At 38.2% G+C, this 23,647-nt stretch overlaps 1 protein-coding gene across 1 annotated transcript in view; it reads left to right on the top strand.

Moving 5' to 3' along the window:
- Positions 1-2,218: 2,218 nt before the first annotated feature.
- The window catches only part of LOC577969 (coiled-coil domain-containing protein 47), a 29,628-nt gene continuing 8,199 nt past the window's right edge, over positions 2,219-23,647 (top strand). The window contains exons 1-6 of the mRNA XM_030990504.1: positions 2,219-2,345; positions 4,796-5,137; positions 6,171-6,278; positions 12,939-13,113; positions 21,808-21,926; positions 22,903-22,968. Coding sequence (XP_030846364.1) covers positions 4,862-5,137; positions 6,171-6,278; positions 12,939-13,113; positions 21,808-21,926; positions 22,903-22,968 — 744 coding nt within the window. The 5' untranslated portion in view covers positions 2,219-2,345; positions 4,796-4,861. The remainder of the gene's footprint in view (positions 2,346-4,795; positions 5,138-6,170; positions 6,279-12,938; positions 13,114-21,807; positions 21,927-22,902; positions 22,969-23,647) is intronic.

The raw sequence follows: 23,647 nt of genomic DNA, 5'->3' as shown, positions 1-23,647 counted from the left end.
GTTGGCAGTCCTCAGATAGGGGGTGCTTTCAAAAAGAGGGAACAAGCATATGCGTACCCTAAATAACACTGAGTGGGGGGCCAGGGTGCAGCGTTTAGACTAATACAAATGCAAAATCCTTCTCGCTCGGTCGCTACGCTCCCTCGTATGATATCCTTCAAAATGTACAAGCAAATATTGCATTTTGTCCTCCCAACACATTAGAGGGGCTTCTTGTCAGAGGGTAATTATCAGAGGTGAAAGTGGGGCACTTTTTATACCTGAAATCAGGCAATCACCAGGGATGAAACAAGGCACTTATTAGAATGGTAAATGGGCATTTGTCGATGGAAATGCTGCACCCTTCAGATTTTGATAGGGGCATATATAAAAGGTGAAAAGAGGATAGGTTCCTTATTAGAAAGAAAAAAGGGGCACGTATCAATATTAAAAGGGAAATGATCAGAGATGAAAAGGGGCACTTATCGCACCTTAAAAGGGGCTCTCTTTTTGATAAGCCCCATAAATGGAAAATACACTAAAGACAAAAGGAAATTACAAAGTGGTTGGATCATCAAAAAAGTTACAGAAACTTATAGGTAGATGATCCTAAAAATTTACACACAAAAAAGGGGCGAAAAAAATACAATAATACAGTAGTAATTACACACATATAAAATAGTGGTTGTCAAATTCAAGGCTTCAGCGGGTACTTTTGATAATGAAAATGAGGCACTTATAATAAAGGAAAATGTGCATTTGCTGAAAGAAAAGGAACAACGATCAGATTTGAGGGGGCTATTATGAGAAGGGGGAAGTGGCTCTTATTAAAAGGGGCGCATGTTAGAATAAACGAGGCACTTATCAGAGATGGAAAGGGGAAGGGGCACTTAATGAAATGAAAAGGGACACTTTTCATAGTTGAAAAGGGGCATTTATGAGAAGGGGAAAGAGCTCTTTTTATTGGGGGCATTTACGGTAAAGAAAAGGGGCACATGTCAATATAAAAGGTGCGCTTATCGGAGTTAAAAATGGGTAGTTATTAAAAGGGGAAAGGGCACTTGTCAAAGTAAAAGATGCACCTCTCAAATTTAAATAGGGTTATTATCAGAGGTGAAGGGGCACTTATCAAAAGTAAAAAAGGGGCACTTCTCGTACCTGAAAAGGGGCACTTACTAGAGATTAAAAAGGGCACTTATGAGAATGGAAAATGGACACTTAGTTATTGCAAAGGAAAATGGGAACTTGTCGCAGGAAAAGGTGCACGTTTTCAAAATAAAAGGGGCACTCATCATAGGTGAAAAGTAATGGGGCACTTTTTAAAGTAAAATGGGCACTTTGGGGGTACTTGAAAAAGTGGGTAGCACTGTGCCCCACTATAGCTATTACCAGGGATGAATAATTGTATTTAAATTGTCAGAATGCACGTTGCATACTTAGTTGTTGCTAGGTAGGACAAACATTATACCTAAATGACAACACATAATGTTGCAATTCACATTCTGACTTTTGAAATATAATTATTTGAATGAAATAATTGGTTACGAGATTTGTTCATTAAAAATTTGATTACATATTATACGGAAATGGTCTATCCTATTTTCTGTAACAACCCAATTATACACACACTTTTTTTTTAAATTTATTTTTTTATAGTAATTTTGTTTTATTCCTCCAAATGTGTAATACAAACAAAAAAATTATTGAGTAAAATAAAGAAACATTTTCAATATTGATATTAATTGGTATAAATACATAAACTCATTTGCAGTAAATCTAAAATCTAAATCTTTACCGGTATATAACTTACAGCAATGAAGTAAACTTAAAGTACAAAAACGTAATGTTTAAGTCAATTGTACATGTTATTCGCTTATTTAAAACAAAAATATGGAGGTTATTTTACCGGTGCAATGCCGACTCCACCCTGCCCCACCCCCTCCCTCACACAAACACACCCACACCCGGTGGATCCGGCTCGCGGATAGACAGCAAAATGTTCGGTTCCATTCGAAGTACAACTCTAATGCTACGTAGTGACTTAGACATGGTTTGAGTTCGTTGGATTTAGAGCGCACGCCGGACCAATCCGATAACCGCTTAAATAATAGTCTTTACTCCATAGCTTATCATATTATTGCTATATTTTATCTGATAAATATCAACCATATATTATATCTAGATAAGTATTATGTTTTTATTACTCTATAAGCCTTATATTTTATTCACCTTATATCAAAAAACTTATAAAGAACTACAAATTATTGATAGAAGTTTCAGGAGGATATTAAACGAAAAGTAATACATCCTTAAATCTTTATAACAAGTTAGCGTGGAAAGGAACTCCTTTTCTACTTATTATTGAGGTAATTCATTGGCTTTTATTCCATATTTTTCGTATTTAGTGTACTCAATGTATGTCATATTTGTTTAATAATAATCTTGAGATGCTCTTCGTTCTTAGAATCGGATTATTTGGTTCTTATTTTCTTGTAATATTATGATATTATGACTCGGATTTAAGTCCAGACTGCCGACCAAAATTCAGAAAATATTGCAGAATGCAAAATAGTCTACGTTGACCATGAAAAGGGCTTGATTGAGCAGTCACGTCCATAATGATCTTCCACATTTTCACGGACAATTCTTATTTTCGATCCTCATGTGGTGGTTATTTTACCTGACTGCTAAGAAAGCAAAAATGCTTGTAAGTAAGCAACCAGACGGCCAACTGCTTTAGGTCCTCTCCGAGTCCGAGGGACCTGGGGCGGTATTCATGGTATTCTGAACCCGGGCCTGTGTTTATCTCTATTATTGTATCTTTGAAGATAAGATAAAGTTGGTATTCTGAACACTGTTGTAACTTTGTGTTATCTTTTGTTGTATCTTTTCTCTCATCTCATTGGCCGCGCCTGCGCTCATAGTTTGGTGCGCTTGTAATTGTGCATATTAATTATTAATAAAGTGGCGTTTAATCCTCATTTGCATATGCGCACAAGAGATATGTCGAGATAATTGGTATTCTGAAAGTTGTTGTATCTTTTATCTTATCTTATTTTGCATGGTATTTACAACAATATTTACAACAGGTAGGGGGTTGTTGTATCTTTCGTTGTGATATAATGGCGACAATATTTCTTGCCCAGAACCAACTTCGTGCCAAAAGACGAGTTAGAAGAAGATTGTGTGTTGACCGGAAACATCACAGATGAGAACTTTCTAAGAAATTACATGCTAGGATATCATGATTTTAATGCTCTCATCTTAACCAATATGATGAAAGCATGATTTGTCTTCATGATCCACATTCAACAGCGCGTAATGATGACGCGCGTAATAAGCGCTCAAATAACTAATTACGCTCAAGATTAGTATGCGCTAGGCGCATCTTTAGATATGACCTAAATTATTCCTATTGGTTGACCTACTTATAATGCTTATATAAAACAGATTTTGATTGGTAGGGTCCATACAAATGGTCGTGTCAATAGTGGTCAAAGATAAGATAGAGGCGGTCCTTCGAGAGATAACACAGGGATAAAATGATGTTCAGAATACCAACTTACAACAATATTAGCGCTGTGTTATCTCTGGAAGATACAACAAAAGATAACACAAAACTTACAACAATGTTCAGAATACCACCCCTGGTATTAATGAGGATTAGATTTAATGCCTTACCAAAAAGTGCACCAGCGCATCGCCTTGGCTTGGTTTCGAACCCGGGTCACCGGATTACGAAACCACTGCTCTACCATCTGAGCTATCGCACGATGACCAATGCTCCTTGATGCATTTCACGCTTACTTACTTTGCACAGACTCAGACTCAGAGACTTTCACATTATTATGAACGATAAATCCTTGACTCGAGAAGACGGACAACCAATGAAACTAAAACGGTGAACTTGGCAGTGCCAGTGGAGGTAGATCTAAACTAGTCTAGTATTAGGCCTAGGCTCTACACTAAATCCGTTTTGGGCACTGTCAGCGCGCGGATCAGGAACCCTAGACCTACGCCCGTGGAGCGCTGAAAAAAAAATGTCCGATCCTTATTTTTTAGGAAGCGATTTGTCCGCGTTTACGAGGCAAGGATATCCTCGTTCATCAGTTCATGTGGACGATCCTCATTCTCAGACCAGTGCCCCTACTGTCTTGACCTGTTCTGGGGGGATCGAAGTAAAGCCCATTTTTCACAATTTTTTCTGGAATTTTTGAAACTTTGAAAAAACGGACCCATGTTTGAATCGGTTATTCAAATATGTTCTTTCAAATTTGACACTCAGTTTTTCATTATCTCATAAAAAATTATTTTTTGTAGCGCCCTCTGCAACAGAACTCAACCATCCCTTTAATAAAAAATTTGGAAATTTGCACTCAAATACCACTTTATCAGTAGTTGTGTGTCCAGACAGGTTGTGTACATCCGGACAGTTTGTGTATCCGGACAGTTGATTTTTAACAGCAATTTAAAGAAGTTTACAAAAGATATTTCATAAATCTTCTATAAAGGACAATTATTCATGATAGTCAGTGCTACTTGATGAATTTTTTTTGTTTTTCGGAAACACCCTCCCCCTCCTCCCCCATCATACTCTTGCCTCTTGTGTAGTATTTTCTTGATGTTTTAAATACCAATGTCGTCATGAAATTATTGATATTGGAATATCAAAATTACTATTCATTGTTACATGTAGGTGAATATCCAAAGGGTGGAAGAGGTGGTATTCAAGTGCTGTTTGGCAGTACGGTAAGCTATTTGAATGGTGTGAATATTGGTCCCAGGCCTAATGCTGCATCTCTCTCTTATTCAACAGGGTAGTCCACTGAAGCAATAATTGAACTGACTTCTTGTGAGAAGGAGAAGTGAAGAAGAAAAAAAAATGCATCTCTCCAAATTGATCGTGGTTTTACTGGTCCTTGGGATCAGCCTCCCAGCCCTGGTCCAGTCCAAGGGAGCGGCTCATAAGGCCGAGATGGAAGACAATGAGTTTGCAGAGTTTGAGGATCTAGATGAAGACGAGGATGATGATTTCATCGCTGTGGAGACAGAAGAGGAAGAGGATGATGACAGGGAGTTTGATGACGTGATGGCTGAAGACGGGGAGGACGTAATCGATCGAGATGAATTCGGTGATGAAGACGAGGATATGCTTGATGTAAGAATTTCTCGATTTTCTATAACCTCTGCTATGATAGTTAGTACCAGATCAACATGAACCTGGAACCGATGCACATGGATCAACGAGTTTGAAGCTAGACTCTCAAAGTTTGAATTTAAACAGAGGGCACGTGCATGCAGACCTTTAAAATTTCATTTTTTACCTCCTGCAATTGTTAGTATAGAGTCCTGTCTATAATGTGAGAGTCAAACTCAAATCACAGGTACTATTTTATTTGTATTTTGTATATAAGTGACTTATAAATAGTGCTGGGACCTTGTATACTGTTACATGTGTACACTAGCGAACCACCACTACATGTGTCACGTGTAGAAAATTCACTACACTAATAAATAAAAACAACTAGCCTGTCTTTCATCATTATAAATTGCTGATGTCAATATTTCACAAAAATATCCATAATTAGTCTATAAAGATAAAGTTTAAATTTATTAAATTAATCATTTCCATACATTGTATAACTTTGATCCCATGCCGTTGAGTCTATTATCTTGTTGTCGTGCAAACAATGCCGATCATTGCAGTCTGACTTTCCCATGAGCGTGATAGTTTCATGTGCAGTACACTTTTCTGAGAAAATCCTTGTCCTGACAGACAAACAAAGACAAGCGAGCATGTGCAATGTTTTCCCAGAGAGCGTATGCGAACCATAGCAGCATTGGGAACGATGTAGCAAATCATCAGAATTTAACATTATTTGAAGATGGGTAGAGGGAAGAATAGATTACTAAATTAAAAGGAAAAAAGTATCTGGGCTCGTCGCTGATAGGTATATTATTTACCGCTAAATCCCGCTTCACATAAGGATTTTTTGCTGGCATTGCAAAAACTTGAAAAACTGAAAATATTATTTTTGTAGATATCACTGACTCTGAGAAAGGCTTAATAGGTGACCTACGTATAACCCATGAACTTTTTAATGTAGGATTATCATATTTTCAACCAGTGTCATCTGTCTCTGTGTACTTTTTGTGATGGTTTAGTTGGATATTTTCTTTGCTCTTTCTAGGATGAAGATGACTTTGACCACTTCCAGGATACAGAAGAGTTTGAGAATTTTGAGGAGCGACCTGCCAAAGGAAAAGGGAAAGAGGCACCCGATCTTGAAATCACTAAGGTAATAATAATATTCAGCTTTTATATATCGCTTAATACATCTCGGACGTCTCTAAGCGCTTTACAGATATACAATGTACTATAAACCCCGGTCATTGGATTCAGTGCTTGCCCGCACACACTGTGTGCACAATCTCCACTCCCTGGGGAGCATTTTAGCCAGGCGTGACTTGACTCTCAAAACTGTTTGACCAACAATGACGGTCGCATCCTACCGGGTACCCATATAATACCTGGGTGGAGAGTAGCAAGTGTAGGTTAATATCTTGCCAAAGGATGTTAGTGCTGTGTCGGGATTCGAACCCTCGACCTTCGCATCTCCAGTCAAGCGCCTTAAACCACTCGACCACGACACTAATTAGTAGGCCTGAGTCATCACAGTTTTCTTTCCATATATGCCCTGATGGCTGAATACTTGTAGGAACCCCAACGCTTTGATTAATTTCTGCATGTGAGACGAGATTATGTTGATTTTTCTTTGATTTTGTAAATAAATACCTACCGTATATAACGTTGTATTAACCGCCCTCGTGTATAAACCGCACCCCTCTTTTTCGCCCTCAAAAAAAAAAAAAAAAAAAAAAAATGTTTTTTTTTTTTTTTTTTTTCCTTCTATTTTTTTTTTTCGCAAGCGGGAAAAAAAAAAAAAGTTTAAATTGTTGATGTTACTGGCTTTTACGGAACGAAAGAAATGAGTGCCACTTAAATATCAAAAAAAAAAAAAGACGAATCGTGGGTTGGGGAGAAATGAAAACAATTAAATATCGCCGATTTTACTGGCTTTTATGACACAAAGTAAGCCGACGAAAAGAAAGAAATGAATGAAGAAACTGATTGCAGATACCCCCATGGCAGCATTTGAGGACAAAATGAGACAGATCGAAGGGAGGGAAGCGACAAGAGGCATGCCGACGGAAAGCAAGAAATGAATGAAAAAAATTGCAGATACCAACAGCGTTTGAGAAAAGGAAGAGACTTCGAAGAGAGAAAGCGAAAACAAACGCTGATATTTAATAAGGCATTTAGAATAAGTAAGCCGACGGGAGGATAGAAAGAAATCAATGCCAAAGTAAAGAGAACGAGAGAGAGTGTCACGATTAATTATCGCTGATGTTTAATACAGCTTTTATAACTTAAGTAAGCCGACGGAAAGAAAGAAAAGAGAGAGAGAGAAAGAAAGAGAGAAAGAGAAAATGGGAAAGCAAAAACAATTAAATATCGCTGATGTTTGATAAGGCTTTTATAACAAAAAGTAAGCCGATGGAATGAAAGAAATGAATGAAGGAAATGAATGCCGATAAAAGAGACTGATCGAGAGAGAAAGCGGGAAAAATAGAAGTGAAAGGACAAACAAAAGTGTTTATTTTGGTATCTTTCTTGATCATTTGTGGCCCTGAAAAGGGCCGTTTGGGTGTACCGGTAGGTATTCGGTTATTTAAAACCCGTAGAAATCCTCTTCGTCGGAGGAGTCCTCGAAGATTCCCCGTAGCTCTCCATCCGATGCCTCGTCGTCGTCTTTTCCGTCGTCGCTGTCCTCCCAGATGAGATCGTCCTCAGTCCCGTCGAGGTTGTTTGAGATGCTGGTCTTCAGGAAGGAACGCCTCACCATCTCGGTTGGGATCGAATCCCACACGTCGGCTATCCATTGGCAGATGGTTGGCAGATCCACCTTGCGTGTCCGCCCCGATTTGGTGTGAGTTTTCTCCCCCTCCATCATCCAAGAAGTCCACCGCTGCTGCAGGCCGCTCTTGAAAGGCTTGTTGATGGAGACATCAAGGGGCTGCAGCAACGATGTCATCCCCCCAGGGATGATGGCGATGTCGGTGTTATGGTGCCGCAGGACGTTCTTCGTTGGCTCCGACTTGTGGCAACGAAAGGCATCAAGGACCAACAGACTTCGCTTTCTCGAGATGCCGCCATCTCGCCGAGCCCACACCGTCCTAACCCAGTCCTTGGTGATTTCCTCGTCAAACCACCCCTTCGCCTGGACCCTAACGATGACACCTTTCGGGAAGGTCACCTTAGGCATTGTTTTGCGCTTAAAAACAATGTAGGGAGGGAGCTTCCCCCCATCAGCCGTACAGCAGAGCATAACAGTGAACCGATCTTTCTCGTGACCTGTGGTCACCACCGTCACTGTTTTCTCTCCCTTCTTGGAAACGGTCCTTGCCCGTGGCAAGTCGAAGGTCAGCGGGGTTTGGTCGGCGTTTCCGATACGGCTCAGCGGGTATTGATGTTCTCGCCTCTGCCGGATGATGAAGCGCTGGAAGTTTGTGATTTTCTCGTCAAGGTCGTCGGGAAGCTTCTGGGCGATGTGAGTGCGACGGCGGATGGACAAGTCATGGCGACTCATGAAGCGATGAGCCCACATCCGAGAGCTAGGGAAGTCATCGATACCGTCGGCCTCAGCAATGCACCGTGCCTTGATGCAGAGCTCGACAGTTGAAAGGGCGAGACCCTCCTTCCGCTTTTCGTGGACCCACTCGACCAGTTTCTCCTCCAACGATGGCCACTTCGCAGTCTTCCCTCTCCTGGCTTTCTTCCTACTTGGCATCGCCTTGATCTTGTCGATTCCCTCTCGCCAACGCCGAATCACCGACTCGTCAATCCCGTGCTGCCGTCCTGCCGCTCGGTTACCAAACTCTTCTGCATACCGGCAGACGGAGAGTTTGATGGCCGCTGAGAATGATCGCCTTGCAGGCATTGTCGCTATGGGTAGTACGATTGAATCACGGTGGTTGATAGGTAGCTTGGTGGCAGATCGATGAACTTGAATCCGGAGAGAATGATGTCTTTACCGATGAGAGTGAAAGAACGCATGATTAACAAGGCAATCATCCCGTCTTATATACTTTTCGAGCTGGAGATGGTGACAGCCAAGATCAGTCATCAAAGGATCCGCGAGCGATATCAATGGACACCGCTAATGCTCATCCTTACAAAGGAAGTGATTTAAGTAGCGAAGTTGTTTTCTTGTGCGCATTGTTTAACGAACGAACAATAGATTTGGTTTGGTTTGGTTTAGTTTGGTTTAGTGCAAAAGAACAGCATACAAGCAGCTCGCAGGCTGAAAATGTTCAATTTACAAACAAATACAAAATATAGAGAGATCTAAACATACGAAACTCATCTCTCTTTCTTTATAAATTATATAAAACCCGGTATTTATCCATATATGTACCTTGTCATACCGGTACTCGCTTCTTTTAATTTTCGATTGACAGTTTAAAATAAAGCTATTATGACACATCAGTTCTCTCTCTTTAAAAAATATATAAACCCCGGTATATATCCATATACCTTATCACACCGGTACTCGCTTCTGAATTTTCGATTGACAGTTTAAAATAAAGCTATTGTGACACATCAGTTCTCTCTCTTTTAAAAATATATAAACCCCGGTATATATCCGTATACCTTATCATACCAGAACTCGCTTCTTTTAATTTTCGATTGACAGTTTAAAATAAAGCTATTGTGACACATCAGTTCTCTCTCTTTTAAAAATATATAAACCCCGGTATATATCATACCAGTACTCGCTTCTTTTAATTTTCGATTGACAGTTTAAAATAAAGCTATTATGACACATCAGTTCTCTCTCTTTAAAAAATATATAAACCCCGGTGTATGTCTATATACCTTATCAAACCGGTACTCGCTTCTTAATTTTTCGATTGACAGTTTAAAATAAAGCTATTATGACACATCCGTTCTCTCTCTTTAAAAAAAAAAATATAAACCCCGGTGTATGTCCATATACCTTATCGTACCGGTACTCGCTTCTTAATTTTCGATTGACAGTTTAAGATAAAGCTATTATTATTATTATTAACAGTGACAAATATTAAGCTACTATTTCTTCGATTTGATTGAAGAGTTGTAATATTTTTGGTAGCCGACAGAAATTATTACATTTATCGAAAAGTAACCCTTTTATAATTTAAAAAAAAAGGGCGCCGTCTCCGGCTCCACCAGCGCAACTAGCTTGGCGGATATTGTGCAATACATACCATGGCATGCTTGCATGTACAAGTACCGCTACGATTTGCAATCAAACAGAGCCAGTGAAATGTGTAAGAAATTACTTATCGCGCCGCAAATATAATGCTATTGATTGCAAGGTAGATTAATCCGTCAAGAAATAGATATGGTCTACGGTTTATTATGTTCAATTAATCGAGGGAAATCACCATGTTGTAACGGTGTGTAAACTTGGGTCATCATTTAGTACCGTACATGACGAGATCGACATGCATTATAATTATAGCACGTAGCCAGGCACGCTGACGACTTCTTGCTTTCTACGTATGATATAATATCGATCATTGCCTTACCTGATTGATTCCAGATGACCATTTAATTCATATTCGGTGTTTCCTCTTGGTTGTGACTTGTATAAAAATGATAACCGAGCACCCCCCCCCCCCACCCCCCTGATAATACACCTATCGGTAGATATCACCAAAACATTTTGCTCTGATCTTTGACTCGTACCATCTTATCTCCTTAAATTGCATGCACATTTATTCCACATTTCAATTTATGTACCGTAGGTTTCAACAAAATAATTACCGTATTTTCCTATTATCTTTCATTCTGTTTTTTTCTCTCTCTCTCTCTCTTTGAAGTTTCAATCCATCAATATTGTACCGTAGGTTTCAACAAAACCATAACGGCATTTTCCTATCATCTGACATTCTGTTCTTTCACTCTCTCTCTCTCTCTCTCTCCTTGAAGAAGTACATAATATACGTGTCTTCATTTCAATCTATAATCTACGTTTATAAGTTTGAAACATACCAAATGTAGTCTAAGCAATCTCTTCTTCATGTTCTTCTCACTGTCATTAACAGATTAATTCCCTCTCCCTCTCTTCTTTAAGTTCATTATCGCATTTCAATCCATTTATCACATGGATCATGCATATAGTTCTCAATTTGTTTTAAATATGTTCGCCACATGTCATAAAATAATTCTACTGTTAGCATTAATATGAAAGGTTTCTCATAATGGGGTTAATCATCCTAATAAAAACATTATAGCTCTATTTATTATGTCGAGGCTAAATTGCTCCAACCTCGTGTAACTCAACAATGCCTATCGACTTCCGATACCTGCAAAATAATGATAAAAGAAGTTGTTAGAATATTCTTCATATTATCAATAAAATATGAAGACTAAAATTAAGATTCAAAGTTATCCCTGATTCACTTTAGTACAGCGCATCGCGCCAGGAAAAAAACATGTCATGATAAACAAGCGCATTCTAAAAGCAGTAACGATATCAAAGCATGCGGTTGTGAAAGAAAGCCTGCTATTGTGTTAGCTTGATCAATCGAGCGGGACGCACGCCGGCGGACGTGGACAGCCATATCGTTTTATTGTTATTGGGAGATTAACTCAGCCCAAAAGGTCGGTGAGTCTTAGCGATGTTTAAGATGAAACAATGGACATCTCGGACAAAACATAGGGAACATTTTGACTTGGATAGTGTCAATCAATGTCTAGTACATGTTATCTCTTTTGTCCTTCTCTCCAGTTGGTTACGGATTAAGAGGAGATCGGACTTGTCTGGGCACGGGGACGGCTAGGGGTGGCTTCGGTGCGCGATGGGCTGCCAATACCCGCTCTAGATAGCGTGGCTTCTCGGCCAGAATGTGCCGTCTTTCCACTTATATTTTTATCAAATTTAGTTTACATATTAAATAATAAACTGGCGTTTTCATATCATTTGTTTATAACATGCTCTAACCACCAATGGAATAAGTAAAACAACATTAGTAGAGACGGACTTCTCACAATTTGCAGCATGATTTATGTCTGTAACGTGTATAAACCGCACCCCCAACTTTTGATGTTTACCGGCGGTAAAAAAAGTGCGGTTAATACAACGTTATTTACGGTAATTGTTTTGTGCAGGTTTGAAAACACTCAAAGAAATCTTATGCCATATAAATAATTCTTCAATTGAAGATGATGCCTTTTTCTTGCAGGGCAGTTTGCAAAAAGTTAGTGGAGCATGTGCCCATTATTATGAGAGGAGAGCAAAAAATATACTTTGCATTAAAAATGTTTGTTATAATAAGAATGTTAAATCTACATTCGCACAGTTCAACTTAAGTTGATGCAGTTAAAAATCATTGAGGATCCCATTTTGCTTTTCATATTTAAGTCATTCGTAACTTTACGAACAGCTTTATGACCCCCCCCCCCCCCCCCGGGTGTTTACTCATATACTCTCAGATAGGGTTAACACCCTTCAGGCTCTTATCATATGATACCATGTTTTGTCTATGTTCATAACATGGGTAACATTGGTGTATGTAACACCAGTGAAAGACAATAAAACTTGAATCTTGAAGACCTGTCCATTGATTGATATCATTGGTTATCAGGGAAATACAGTCAAACCTGCTTGAGTGACCACCTGTCTACAAATACCACATTGTTTGTTTCCCTTGAAAATGGTTTCTCATTGAAACATGTACTATTAAGGAACCTGTACATAAAGACCACCTGCCTTTAAAGACCACTTTTTGGTCTCCCTTGGGTAGTCTTTATAGACAGGTTTCACTGTACCTGAATAGTTTCAAATTACCCCTGACAACCCAAAGATAATGTGGCTTTAATGTACGGTACTTGGTGTTGTTCCTCTCAGGTCCCCCTTCATCTGCGTAACAGCTGGGACAGCTACTACCTTGAGTTGCTGATGTTGGCTGGGGTGGCGGCTTACCTTCTCAACTACATGAATGGCAAGTCCAAGAACCAGCGCCTTGCCACGGCCTGGCTCAACTGCCATAAGGAACTCCTGGAAGCAAACTTTGCTCTCGTGGGTAAGTTGGAATGCTGGAGAATGACTCAGCATGGAACGTATAGAGGTGTCGTGGTCTAGTGGGTACGTCACCAGACTGTGGATCACATGGTCCTGGTTCAAGTCCCACAGCGTCACGGATGTCCTTTGGCAAGACATTAATCTACATTTGCCACTCTTCACCCAGATGAAGTAAATGGGTACCCGGTAGGAAGAAATTCCTTGAATGCTTAAATGCTGAAAGGCCAAGTCCATTCCAAAAATAAATTTCTTACAATAGAAGCAGCAAAATCAGACAAACCAATCAAGTTTTGGGGGATAAAAAGGGAAATTAATGGATACAAATTTAAAAAGCAATTGATAAATAGTGAGGCAAGGATGTCACAAACTGATAACCTAATTGGCAATTTGTGTAATGATTTCCATTGTTGCATTCTTTTTTTTAAATTCATAACTTCCTTATAACATGTAGTTATCAGATTTTACTCAAACTTTTTTTTGATTTGGTTTGTCTGATTTTTCTGCTTCTATTGAAAGTAAGTTATTTTTGGAGTGGACTTGGCCTTTAAGGCCTTATCCTGGCAGCAGCTCAGCTACAGCCGGAGTATATTCATATAGTAGCTGCGCTATATAAATGGACCTATTATTATATTAGCATAAACAGGTCAGACAGCAAATGATTTTAAACCTCTCTTATCTGCCACAAGTTATCATAAATGAACTTCCAAGAGTACATTTTTACGTAAAAATGATCGGGGGAGCATCATGGTGTATTGGTGAAGGCTCTTGACTCTCATCTCACTAGAGAGGTCCTGGGTTTGTTAGTTGCTTGATTCTTATAACGTCAGACAGCGTTTTGCCCACATTTGTCTCTCTACACCTGTATAAATGATGACCTTGCAATTCTTGCTATCGCCAATTATACCCCAAATGCCCAAATGTTTGCCTCTTGCATGTAATTTAGAGCCACTTACGGGACTTACATACTCCCGGTGTACGATACATTCATGTGGCGAGCGCTTGTTTCATGTACTACGCATGCGCAATATACACTACCGCTCAAAGGTTTTGGCACATCGGTTCGGTAACGGTTTGGTGCGCAATGTCCTTCGGTTAGCCTCCGAGGTTAATCTCCATGATTTTGTTGTTCACCGCAAAGTCTCGGTTAGCAAACGGTGAGCAAACGGTGAGCATACGGTGAGCAAACGGTTAGCAAGAGAGAGCGCACGCGCGGATTTCTCTGAACGGTGAGAAATCGCGGTTAGCTAAAAGCGCGCACGTGGTGAGCTAAGATCGCGCACGCATTGAAAGCTGTATTGTGACGTAACAATGACAGATTTTATAAAGCCTCATGCAGATCTAGGAATCACGTTTGCTAATGTATAAAGAATTAAATCAAGTAAATAATCATTTTTGTATCATTCTGTCGGCAATGAAATCAAGTAAATAATCATTTTTGTATCATCCTGTCGGCAATGACATCGAAGTAAATAATCATTTTCGTATCATTCTGTCGGCAATGACATCAAGTTAATAATCATTTTTTTATTATTCTGTCGGCAATGACATCAAGTAAATAATCATTTTCGTATCATTCTGTCGGCAATGACATCAAGTTAATAATCATTTTCGTATCATTCTGTCGGCAATGACATAGAAGTAAATAATCATTTTCGTATCATTCTGTCGGCAATAACATCAAGTTAATAATCATTTTCGTATCATCCTGTCGGCAATGACATCGAAGTAAATAATCATTTTCGTATCATCCTGTCGGCAATGACATCGAAGTAAATAATCATTTTCGTATCATTCTGTCGGCAATGACATCAAGTTAATAATCATTTTTTTTATTATTCTGTCGGCAATGACTTAAAGTAAATAATCATTTTCGTATCATTCTGTCGGCACTGACATCAAGTTAATAATCATTTTCGTATCATTCTGTCGGCAATGACATCGAAGTAAATAATCATTTTCGTATCATTCTGTCGGCAATGACATCAAGTTAATAATCATTTTCGTATCATTATGTCGGGAATGACATCAAGTTAATAATCATTTTCATATCATTCTGTCGGCAATGACATCAAGTTAATAATCATTTTTTTATTATTCTGTCGGCAATGACTTAAAGTAAATAATCATTTTCGTATCATTCTGTCGGCAATGACATCAAGTTAATAATCATTTTCGTATCATTCTGTCGGCAATGACATCGAAGTTAATAATCATTTTCGTATCATTCTGTCGGCAATGACATCGAAGTAAATAATCATTTTCGTATCATTCTGTCGGCAATGACATCAAGTTAATAATCATTTTCGTATCATTATGTCGGGAATGACATCAAGTTAATAATCATTTTCATATCATTCTGTCGGCAATGACATCAAGTTAATAATCATTTTTTTATTATTCTGTCGGCAATGACTTAAAGTAAATAATCATTTTCGTATCATTCTGTCGGCAATGACATCAAGTTAATAATCATTTTCGTATCATTCTGTCGGCAATGACATCGAAGTAAATAATCATTTTCGTATCATTCTGTCGGCAATGACATCAAGTTAATAATCATTTTCGTATCATTCTGTGGGCAATGACATCAAGTTAATAATCATTTTCGTATCTTTCTGTCGGCAATGACATCATTTAATGAATCATTTTCTTATCATTCTGTCGACAATGACATCGAAGTAAATAATCATTTTCGTATCATTCTGTCGGCAATGACATCAAGTTAAATAATAATTTTCCTATTATTCTGTCGGCAATGAAATCGAGTAAGTAATCATTTTCGTATTATCCTGTCGAGTATGATTGAGTAATATATATATAGCAAGACCAAATTTTTTAATAATATAATAGCAAGCAAGACTAAGAAAATATCGCAAATATAGTTCACCCCTAAACTTGATTTATTCCACTCGCGTGGCCTTTGTCACATTCCACCAAGTCTCAAGAGAAACAAATTACGGTATCTCTTATCTTGTTGACATAATTATATCATTCAACGACTGACTCTTATCTTAATCTATTGCTGAGTGACTTGATGACAGAGAAAGTGCATGTTACGCAATGTACGGTCTCACCCAGGCAGGGAGAAAGTTATGGTTCCCACGCTAAGACCTTACTTCTTGGAGCCTTGCCAACTTCACACCGCGCGTGACTATGCGCTCATGAATATTGATGATTAAGTGTATTCATATGTATTTTAATGTACCATGTACGGACATGCTGAAAAACAGTTTATGCAGAGATGAAATCATGTTTTTTAATCACCGTATTTAAATAAATAAACATACAAAACTTGCTCACTGGTATGCAATATCAAGGTCATGTTCGAAGCTCCCGGTGGGCCTAATTCTATTGGTCAGATTTTATTACTCAGAGATTTTTTCTATTTTTATTTCCTCTTCAGAGGTATTTATTCGGTTATAAAATACATTTTACAACATACATTCAACTTACACCTCATCTCTTGAAATCTTCATAATAAGATAAAATCAAGGGCTATAATGTTGAAGGTCATTTGATATAACATCTGAAATGTTATCCAAACACAGTTCATTTTTAAAAACATGCCAAATTGCAAGACTGTTGTATGTTTTCCCTTGGAAGTAAACATGTGGTTTAACATGTGTATATTGTGCATATGTAATAATTACATTTATATAGTGTTGGAAAAATTAGAATCTGCACAAACATCGGGTATTTTCGTTTATTATCAGTGTTTCCTTGAAGTTATACCGCCGATAATGCAACAAGCGTTTCCAGACTACTTTGGGGCGAGTGAACGATTCAGTTGTTTTGCATCCATTTTCACCCGCTTTTTCATGCAAAATGTTTTCTTCATTCTTTCTTCTACTCTTTTCACAATCTCTCATATCCGAAATAATCCATAATGGCAAACGATGTTAGTAGGATTTACATCATAACACAAAGGATAAATTAACGATGTACATGAAATTTTCTCTCAATTTCCAAATCGATATTTTCTCGGCGTCATGATAAACATACGATACCTCCAAACACATTGCTTCCTGTCCTATTATTGACGTGAAACTTGCATCAGAAAATGTACCCAAACCCCAAGATTCTATCAAGCATTATATGCAATCAGTATTTAATCCGTTAAATAATTTCCAAATAGTAAATACCATTAAGGGGACCTTTAGAATTGGTTCATAAAAGGTGTATTGTTTCTCTAATCTCCCGGCCAGCGCCCTCGTCATCGGGCTCTTTGAAATAAGGGGACCTTTAGAATTTGTTCATAAAAGATTTCTTGAAGTCCGGCTTCTTTCAGGCTCAGCTCACATTTTGATGTGTAAGGGGTTCTCTCTCTTTCTCTCTCTTCAGATGAACTGAACTGTATTGTTCCCATTCCAATACAATTTACATATACTTACGAACCAAGTCATAATTGTCTGGCGGCCGCCAGATAATTCTATCTTTCCTTATCATGATTATGTTATTTTCCTTCTATCTTCTTTACTTTCTACCTTTTCTTATGTTATTCTTTGTTTTTATCCTTCCACCTTCTTCTCTTTCTATTTTCCGTATGTTACTCTTTGCTTTTATACTTCTATCATTTCCTCTTTCTATTTTCATTTTGAAATTCTTTGTTTTCCTTTCTATCTTCTGTTCTTTCCTGTCATTATTCTTTGTTTTTATCTTTCTATCTTCTCTTTCTATCTCGCTATCTTTTTCTATCTCTCATGTTATTCTTTGTTTTATTTCTCTTTCTATCTGCATCATTCCGTACGGAAATATAGCTAGATTATTTGGCGGCCGCCAGATAATTCTATCTTTCCATATGTTATGTTGCTTGACTTCTATCGTCTTCTCTTTCTAATGGTTGAGTGCAAATGAGGTATTGCCTGGGTTATCAGGCTACACATGAAAAGAAAATATTAACAAAATTATCCATTTTCAATGTTTAGGTAAGATTCAAAGCATACTAGCTGACATTAGAAGGCGGACGTGGTTTATTTAAAAACGCTCAAGAAAAGCCTGAAATACAGGCGCGGATCCAGGGGAAGGAGTGTGCTTGGCCCCCTCCCCCTCCCCGCCAAAATAAAAGAGAAAGAGAGAAGAATGAGAATAAGGGTAAGGGAAATAAAGAAGAGAGGAAGAAGAATAGAAAGGGGGAAGAAGGAGATCCTTTATTGTCACTATTTTTTGTATACAACTCGTGAAATATATTGACCCGTTTCGTTTTGTTTGTTTTAAAATTAATCAAGTTTATTTGTAAACACTAGCATTGGCGGATCCAGCGGGAGGGGGGGGGGGGGGGTAATATGATGTACATTTTGTTTCCATAATAACGGGAGACGGTCAATCCCATGAATACAAGAAAAAGGGAGGAGGGGGAGCCAATAACAAATAAATAAATAGCAACAAAACGAACAAACAATAAATGAATCAGAAAAAAAAACGAAATCGGTGAGATGGCCTCGGACCTCCAATTATCACCCTATTAATCAATCAATAATGATACCCCCTTCTACCTTTCACTCTATATCACCGATTGCGCTCTTATCCCTCCTTTTCTAATATTCCTCTCTTCCTTCATTCCTTCCTTTCCTTTTTTTTTATTTGTCCTTTACAACATTCTATTGTCTTTTGTTGTCTTCTACTATTTCTCCCCGTCTATGTCTCTCTCTCTCTACAGTTATTTAGGATATCTTAAGTCTTATGGGGGGGGGGGGGTGGGCCGTCTCGGCCTACTGAATTCATTAATGTTCGTTTTTTTTTAGGTACCTTTTTCCAGTTTCGGAATTATGGACCCTATTTCATTTTCGGATTATGAACCCTATTACATATTTCGGAAATACGAACCTTCGGACAACCCCCCCCCCCCCCAGGAACGATAAGTCCCGTGGGCTATAATATCCGAGGACAAATACCCCCCCCCCCCGGAACGAATATCCACAGAGAATTAGCTCCCCTAGGACAAATATGCCCCAAGGACAAATATACGCCCCCCTCCCCCGTTCAATGAAGGGGAAGTCCACCCTGATGATAATTTGCATTTTTTCGGGGGGGGGGGGGGGTGAAAATAAAAGGGGGTAATTTTCCGAGGGGGAGGGGATAATTGCCTTGGCCGGGGGTGTTCGTCCTATTACCCTTTTATTTATATCAAGTCTCCTCTTCCTCCCATGTAGATTTCCTCTCCCACGAATCCTTTATTCTTATCCAGTTTCTGATTCTTCCCATCTATTTAAATATTTCCTTGTATACTTTATTCCGTTACAGTCGCCTCTTCGTTCCATTTTAATCTTTAATATCCACATGTATTTCTCTTCCCTTTTATCCTTTATTCTTTGATTGGTCATCTGAAGACATCACCCTTCATGGATGTTTACAAGTCCCGTCAGACATTGATTAACAAGTAAATGACATGAGGTCACTGTCCACACCTCTACCTTACCCCGTCTTTCTACTTCCCTCTCTGCCCTCTCCCTCTCTCTCTCTCTCTCTCTCCTTCTCTCTCCCTCCTCCACGTGATTACATTTCCCAGACATGTTTTGACAGTTCTTATCTAAGAAATATGACACGCCCCAGCCAGCTGAAACTGAAAGGGCTTGTATAGTCTGCCAATTCAGACGTCATACCATAAATGACAACTGAAAACGAGCAAATATTTGCTTTAAAAAATAAACTTGCAAATTATTATTTAGCCAATGAGAAGAGCTAACTTGTCATCTGAAAATCAGCATTTCGAGATAGAACGAGATTGTACGAATCGTTGTTGTAGTGGTTTTAAAATGGAATTCTTGTGTCCGAAACTAGACTTTTAGCTTCTATACCATTGATGGTTCCAACGACGTGTGTAAGGGAATTAATCTTTCGGATAACTTTCATCTGATTTTCGGATTTATAGTTAAACATGGATATTCTAAAAGTGGGATCCCGTCATAGAATCAGGTAAGTATGCAATACTTTATCAATCTGTAGCTTAAAAATCTGCAGCTGCTTGTTTATTCTTAGTTGGGTCGTTTGTATTTTCAAACCAGAATGAGCAAAGCGGTATGGGAATATTTTATGAACAACTCATGTCCTATGTAATTATCAAACTTGCGTGCCTCGCGTATCGATGAATGAACTTGCTTGCTTTTGTTTTGTCTTCGGGTTACTAGGTTACACGCTGGGGTAGTTTAAGTTTATCAGACCATTATAATGTTCAATGTATTTGTGGCTGCTTTTACCTCTTGAAATAAAGGCTCTTCGTTATTCAAATATTCAACAATTATTCTGAAATAATGATGGTATTGTGAAATCCAACCCAAACTCGTTATTTCTCATTATCAAAGAACATTTTTTCCAGCTAATTACAAACAATGCCTGGTTGGCTAAGCCTATGTAGATGTACGCGCTACCTTTCCCTTTCTAGTCTGGTGAACGACCATCATGTGCAGTACGTCCGAACTTGTGGAATCAAGTCAGTCAATCGGCAATTTCCATTCATTACAGATCAAAAAATAGAAATCCCCATACATGACTCACTCACAATAACACACACATTTTTATTTATGTTTTGAGGAATCAAGAAAATAATCATTTTCGTATCAATGTCTAGCCAATGAAATCAACTAAGTAATCATTTTCGTATCATTCTGTCGCCAATGAAATCAACTAAGTAATCATTTTCGTATCATTCTGTCGTCAATGACATCAAGTAAATAATCATTTTCGTATCATTCTGTCGGCATTGACATCATTTAATTAATCACTTTCGTATCATTCTGTCGGCAATGGAATCAAGTAAACATTCATTTTCGTATCAATGTCTAGCCAATGAAATCAACTAATTAATCATTTTGTCGTCAATGAAATCAAGTAAATAATAATTTTTGTATCATTCTCTCGACAATGACATCAAGTAAATAATCATTTTTGAACCATTCTGTCGGCAAAAAAATAACTAAGTAATTATTTTTGTATCATTCTGTCGGCAATGAAATCAAGTAAATAATCATTTTCGTATCATTGTCTTGGCAATGAAATCAACTTTATAATCATTTTCGTATCATTCTGTCGGGAATGACATCAAGTAAATAATCATTTTCGTATCATTATGTCGTGTGTTTATGCTCGGAATGAAAAGAGTATTCTTTTACACTATTGTGATGTAATAATAAACTGATTGTGACGTCAGTGGCAAGCGCGCATCGGTATGATAAATAAAAACAAATAACTTGACTTTCCGCGTACGCGTGTGCAACTTTTGAGAGTTCTTTGGATACGCGCTCGCAGACTTAGCGCGCACATTTCTTTTTGTTATTAACCACAATTCCTCGGTTAGCAAACGGTGAGCGTACGGTGAGCGTACGGTGAGCAAACGGTGAGGAACCGAAGTTGGGCGTACGGTGAACGGATCCTCGCCGTTCACCGTACACAGTTCGGTGCGGTTTACGGAGCGGAACCGATGCCAAAACCTTTGAGCGGTAGTGTAGGTATCCGAAGCTAATCTATATACCTCACTTGATGGCTGATACTGACTTTCTTGGAATTGGTTGTTCCAGAAGAATTACTTTGGGAATCCCACTGCATGTCCATCATTTTGTAATTGTTCTTTGACAAAATGCCGCTAAGAGAGTCGCGATGGTGCAGTGATTTCAAACTTGTATTGCCTTTGGAGTAATTTTTCTAGGGTGATAATGGTCAACACTAATTTTTGTCTTCAAATGAATGTCATGTTTTAATACAGGTGATGATGGCTCAAAGGAAATGCCTACTTCAGTGAACCTGTTGAAGCAAAGCGAGAACAGATACTGTCTCTGGTGTTCAGGGAGAGTTTTCTGTGAAGGAATGCTTGTCGAACTGAAAGTAAGTAGCTATGAGGGCAAGCCCTGAGTATTTGCTCATTTTGTGTCCTGTACATTACCAAGCATTGTGATGTTAAACCATAAAAAGACAAACCGGTAAATTAGATTCTACCTCATTATTTGGTCTGATCTATACTCTAGTAGGAGGGCTGTTAGCTAAATACAATTATCACGGACCCGTTTCACAAAACTTCTCATCCGTGACAAATGACAGTCTTTGTTATAAGCTACTGAAATCCTTGCTTCTGATTGGTTATCAGCAGATTTGTCACTGATTTTTGTCATTTGTCATTAAGAAAAGGCTTTGTGAAACGGGCCCCAGGACCCTGTCTTATATTAAAGCAGTTGCGATTAATCGCAACTATGTACACCGTTATGAGCTTTAGATATAATTTTTTCCTTCAATAACGAATTATCAAAAAATGTAAATTCTGTCGATTTGTGACCATGATTTGTACATCCCTTGAGAGACCAATGCCAGTAAATGATGATAGCAAACAGTGGTATGAGCAGCCTGCTATAGTTAAGTCCAACTTAAAGTCAATCTTAGTCTTTGTGAAACACTCCCCAGTTTCACTACCAACCCGACCTCAAACATTCCAAACAACCTGATTCCTGGACATTTGTGGAAATGTGATATTTTGGTTGGTCTGTTGTTGGACAGGTGTCAGTCATGCTGGAGTAACTAAGGTATAAAGGTGTCTATTACAAGTTTCTTAAATTTATATGGCAGTTGCCCTATTGTTCTGTACTTGTTCTGTACATGTTCTCTTGTTTTGGCTTCAACAAGGTCAATATATCAGTGATCTTATCGGCAGAAAAAGTGAGAAATAATGCATGTGGAAAGATATTGATGCAGAAAGAAAAAAATTGTACAAATATTCATATGTTTACTACTAATACAAAAATGAGTTGTTCAATTTGATCCCAGCATCTTCAAATCATTATGTATTTACCTTTTTGTTTTTCTTTGACAGTTCTTAAAGAGGCAGGATCTCTTGAGTGTTATATCTCGTACCATGCATCCAGCGGGGGATGAAATAGTGAGTATGGATCCTACATTTTTGAAGCATTCCTTTATCAATGGCGAAATAAATGGGAGGGGGGGGGGGGGTGGGAAGGAGATTACAGACTGACAGAATTATGATAATTATAATAGTTTGATTGTCGTATGTTAGAATTATGGTATGAATAGAGGAATGAGAGATTTAGTCATTGCCTCATGAGAATATGTGCAAAACAAACCAAGGAAAGGTACTCCAAATACCTTCTTAACTCTGAACTATGAGAGACTTAGACTTTAATGAAATTTTCCCTGAAGAGTGATTTCACTTTGTGCACATCGATACACCTGTTTCCCAAACCTCCAACGGTAACTTTATTGCTTTTATATGACTCAAAATTTCATGTGCTTTTTTTATTTTAGGGCTTGTAGTCCTTGACTGTAAATGACCACCTTCATTTAATATATCTGAATCGACCGTTTGTCAAAAACTTCAACAAGATTTTTCCTGAAAAGTAATTACCGGTATGCTCTATGCATATCAATACATGTACATCGGTTTGTAAACCTGCATCAGTAGTTTTATTAGGCCTGATAATTACCCGATTTAAATTGGTTTCCCTATTTTCCGATTTAAAAAAAAAAAATTTGTTTCTTCCCGATTGTACTCTGATTTTCCAGATTTCTCCTTTTTTTCCCCTGTTTTCCCCCAATTTTTT

This window comes from Strongylocentrotus purpuratus, unplaced genomic scaffold (assembly GCF_000002235.5).
Source record: "Strongylocentrotus purpuratus isolate Spur 01 unplaced genomic scaffold, Spur_5.0 spur5_scaffold_19, whole genome shotgun sequence".
Taxonomy (NCBI): Eukaryota; Metazoa; Echinodermata; class Echinoidea; order Camarodonta; family Strongylocentrotidae; genus Strongylocentrotus; species Strongylocentrotus purpuratus.
This window is presented reverse-complemented; position numbering and strand designations above follow the sequence as displayed.